The sequence below is a fragment of the Lactuca serriola genome, chromosome 8, assembly GCF_051521515.1.
Source record: "Lactuca serriola cultivar US96UC23 chromosome 8, Lser_US96UC23_V15, whole genome shotgun sequence".
Classification (NCBI taxonomy): domain Eukaryota; kingdom Viridiplantae; phylum Streptophyta; class Magnoliopsida; order Asterales; family Asteraceae; genus Lactuca; species Lactuca serriola.
In genome coordinates, this window is record NC_136415.1 from 136050771 (window position 1) to 136054365 (window position 3595).

General features: G+C 33.0%; 1 protein-coding gene across 1 annotated transcript; it reads right to left on the reverse strand.

The window, feature by feature from the left end:
- Positions 1-1034: 1034 nt before the first annotated feature.
- Positions 1035-2543, reverse strand: LOC145066413 (Ribosomal protein L13 family protein). The gene is made up of 4 exons (XM_079013650.1): positions 2173-2543; positions 1635-1751; positions 1405-1492; positions 1035-1278 (listed from the first exon to the last, which is right to left on the reverse strand). The coding sequence occupies exons 1-4, from the start codon at positions 2442-2444 to the stop codon at positions 1135-1137; spliced, it is 621 nt and encodes a 206-aa protein (XP_078869776.1). The 5' UTR covers positions 2445-2543; the 3' UTR covers positions 1035-1134.
- Between the last annotated feature and the right edge of the window lie 1052 nt (positions 2544-3595).

The following is a 3595-nucleotide window of genomic DNA, read 5'->3' on the forward strand; positions in this document are numbered from 1 at the left end:
TACTTCCATGTCTTATGTTCATATGAATATTATAAAACAAAGTAATATTTTATCACTTACTAAGAATTGTTATACCTCTATTTTATGAGGTTCATATGAATATTATAAAACAAAGTTATACCTCTATGTTATGAGCACAGTCGTAGTCTTAGATGATGTACACCTTGTTAGGCTAAAGGTGGTCCATTAAGTTGCTATGACATGTGTAGTAGGAGATTGTTGAAAATATGCTCATGGTTACAAGGCGAAAAGTTTCCATAATTAGCATGGTCATTTTGGGTTACACAAAAGATATGATTCCATAATTAGCATGGTCATTTTGGGTTACACAAAAGATATGATTTATTAAAACAAAAGTTACGATACATAAATTTGAAACTGATTAAGCTCAATCGATTAAGGGTAAATATCTATTATTAGTCATTATCTCCTATTTTAAGCATAATGATAACACACTCGCCAAATAAAAGATAATTACCAGAGGTAAAAGGGATAAACTCGGCAGCCCCCACTTCCGGTATTTTTTTTTAAATTTTATTTCCCTTCCCTTGTATACAAAAATACCGGAAGTGTTTCTAACAACACGAAAGCCATTTCAATTAACTCAAATGTTTAACCCGAAAGCCATTCAAAAGTTTCTAAAACACTGGTTTGTCAACAACTTATACAACAATACCTACAGCTGTATGTTTATATTGTTTGTTTAAAGTTAATTATGTTCATATATGTTAAATTATTTTTTTTAGTTGATTACTATATTAAATGTTCATATAGCTCAATTGTATTTGTTTATCTTTATTCATTTAGCAATGTTCATATAGTTCAATTGTATTTGTTTATCTTTATTCATTTAGCAATGTTCATATATGTTCAAAATGCCTAGAGTTCATTCATTCCAATCTACTTTCATTAATTAAAACGTCAGTCACAACACTCTAAAGCACCAGCAGCAAAAGATGTGAAGATGTACTCAATTTTTTTTTTTGCAAAACCAAGTATCATAAATTTGAACAAAAACATTTGATTCCACAAAATTAAATCTGAAACGATAAATTCTCATATTGCAAATAAAGATATAAATAGTCTCCAGCATCAAACACAAAAATTCCTAGACAGAAACTAAGATCAAAACCTTTAGTAGGTAACAGGGGCAAGGATCTCAAGTTGTGCCCCAAGTTTCTCTTCTGCAGCCTTTTCTGCCTTTGCACGCAGTTTATTAAGCTGCTTCTTCCTCTCATACACCACTTGAGCTTTTTCCTTCCTCTTCTTCTCAAGATCCTGCAACAACACCACAAGATAAACAAATCAATAACTATCTGAAATAGTTTCCAAACAAATATAAAGAAACACACCAAGAAAAAAATAAACAATGCTATTAATTAATAAGGAAGAATGTAACTTCACCTTGATGGTTTCATAATGATTCCATCCAACCTCAGAAGATAAACGGCCCAATAAGCAGTACTTATGTCCAGCTGTTAGCCTTAAAACCCTGCAATTTTATTTTGAGAGAAACATCTTCAATCAGTTGACATCAACGAATTACCATAAACCAAAATAGAAAAATCTTCCATTCAGGAAAAATTCCAGAAACAGATAAAAACAGTAGGTATAGAATTGATAAAGGTACTAACTTGAGAGCATCAGGGATGACCATTCTCTTCTTCCTGTTGTAAGGAGTAGGGACCCCTTCATAAACCTTCAACCTTGCAAGAGCAGCAGCTCCACGCTTAGTCTTGTGTGGAATCATTCTGCAAATACAACAAGAAGCTCAGAACAAGGGTAACAAAGAATACCAATCCAAGAAAACAACAACAAATCAAATTGTTCAGCAACAGAATTATCGCATAAAAGACAGCACAACGATGTACCATATGAGAATATGCAAAAGCTAATCATTTGTAACTGATCTTTCTAATCAACCTCATATTCTTCCATTCAGATCACACAAAGTAAGCAATGTTCCGGTCAAGTTCACTAATATAGTGAGTGCTAGTTAGATTGATTTCTGATTATCACAGACAACGTAATCAATTTGAGAAGAGTGGATACGCATTGCCTCAAACTAAGGGAGACACAATACCATAACTGTTTTTGGAAAGATTGTGATTGTGATGTACAAGTAAACAAACAGATATGTAGACATAAATGTTTATGATTAGAACAGTTTACCCTCGGATGGTACGCCAGAGGATCTTAGAAGGAGCACGGAAATGGATAGGACCGTGTGACGGCTTGGTGTTCATACGCTTACGAAGAAAACGGAGGTACTTCATTTTCTGACGAACAAGGCCGCCGGAAAGACAGATTTCTTCACATCTAACGACGGTGACTCTCTGGCCGTTGAGAAGTTCTTTAGCCAGAATCGACGATAACCGACCAAGCATGTGATGGCGAGCATCAACAACCACCTCCTTTGCGCATATTCCCGATCCTGACACCATTTTCTCAGCTCTCTTGCTTCCTCTCAAGCCCTACGCCTCCGTCTCTAGAATCGCTGCGAGGAGGAATGTATGTGTTGTATTTAGGGTTAAGGTGTTTAGGGTTTTGTACACTGGTTTGAAGATAAGTTGGGCCGATATTAAAACCCACTTCCAAATCTCATGGGCCGATACCCAACCAAAATATATAGACAAGAACAAAGATTACGAATATTCACTGATTCTGATTCACATTATGTAAGTTGGTATAAATTATAATCATATCAACTCTTTACTATATATTCTATGTTTTAATAAAATATTTCATAAGTCTGATAGTAATATTTGTGACTGATATACATTCTTTAAAGAAATATATATAGCGAAATAAATAAAATTAAATATAAATTTTAATAATTTGGTATTAGTTGTCAAACTCATGTTTTCTATCATAATATACAATATCTTGTTTAAATGATATTAACATATAGACTACCATTATAATTATTTTTCTAAATTAGGTTTTAACTTCGGTATTACATGGTTAACAAATTAAAATATTATAGATAATTTTTAACATACTTATACTTATGTAGTCCTTTCAACGAATAGTTTTTGAACGACAATTTGTTTCATTTCGGTGGGTTGTATTGGATGAGAGTGAATTCCTTTAATAAAAATGACATGTGAAGTTAATTGGTGGTTTTAAATAAAAGAAAATTTAAGCGTAGGATTAGGTTTGGTTAAAAATAGGGATTGACTTTAGAACCGGACCGGTTCGAAACCGTAACCGGTTTTTCTATATTATAAGAACCGGGGAGCTATACCGCCGGTTCTAGCGCCAGTTCCGGTTCCGGTCCCGGTTTTTCAGTTATTTTTCAAACTAGAATCGCTTGAAATATTGCAGATTATGTGTTATCTTCTAGAGTTTGTAAATAATTCAATATTTAACCAAATTATGACCTCTATACGTTCTAAATTGAAATACAAACACTAAATTACTTGATGAAAAAATAATCAAGTAATTCGGATTTCATATGAGTGAATTATGCACATATTAAAAGCATGACAAATTCCAAAAAAAATGCTGAAACAGAAAATACGCAACATTGATATGCTGTCTTCCGATGTCTATAATTGATTCAATATCTAACCAAAATACGTTTTTTATAGTC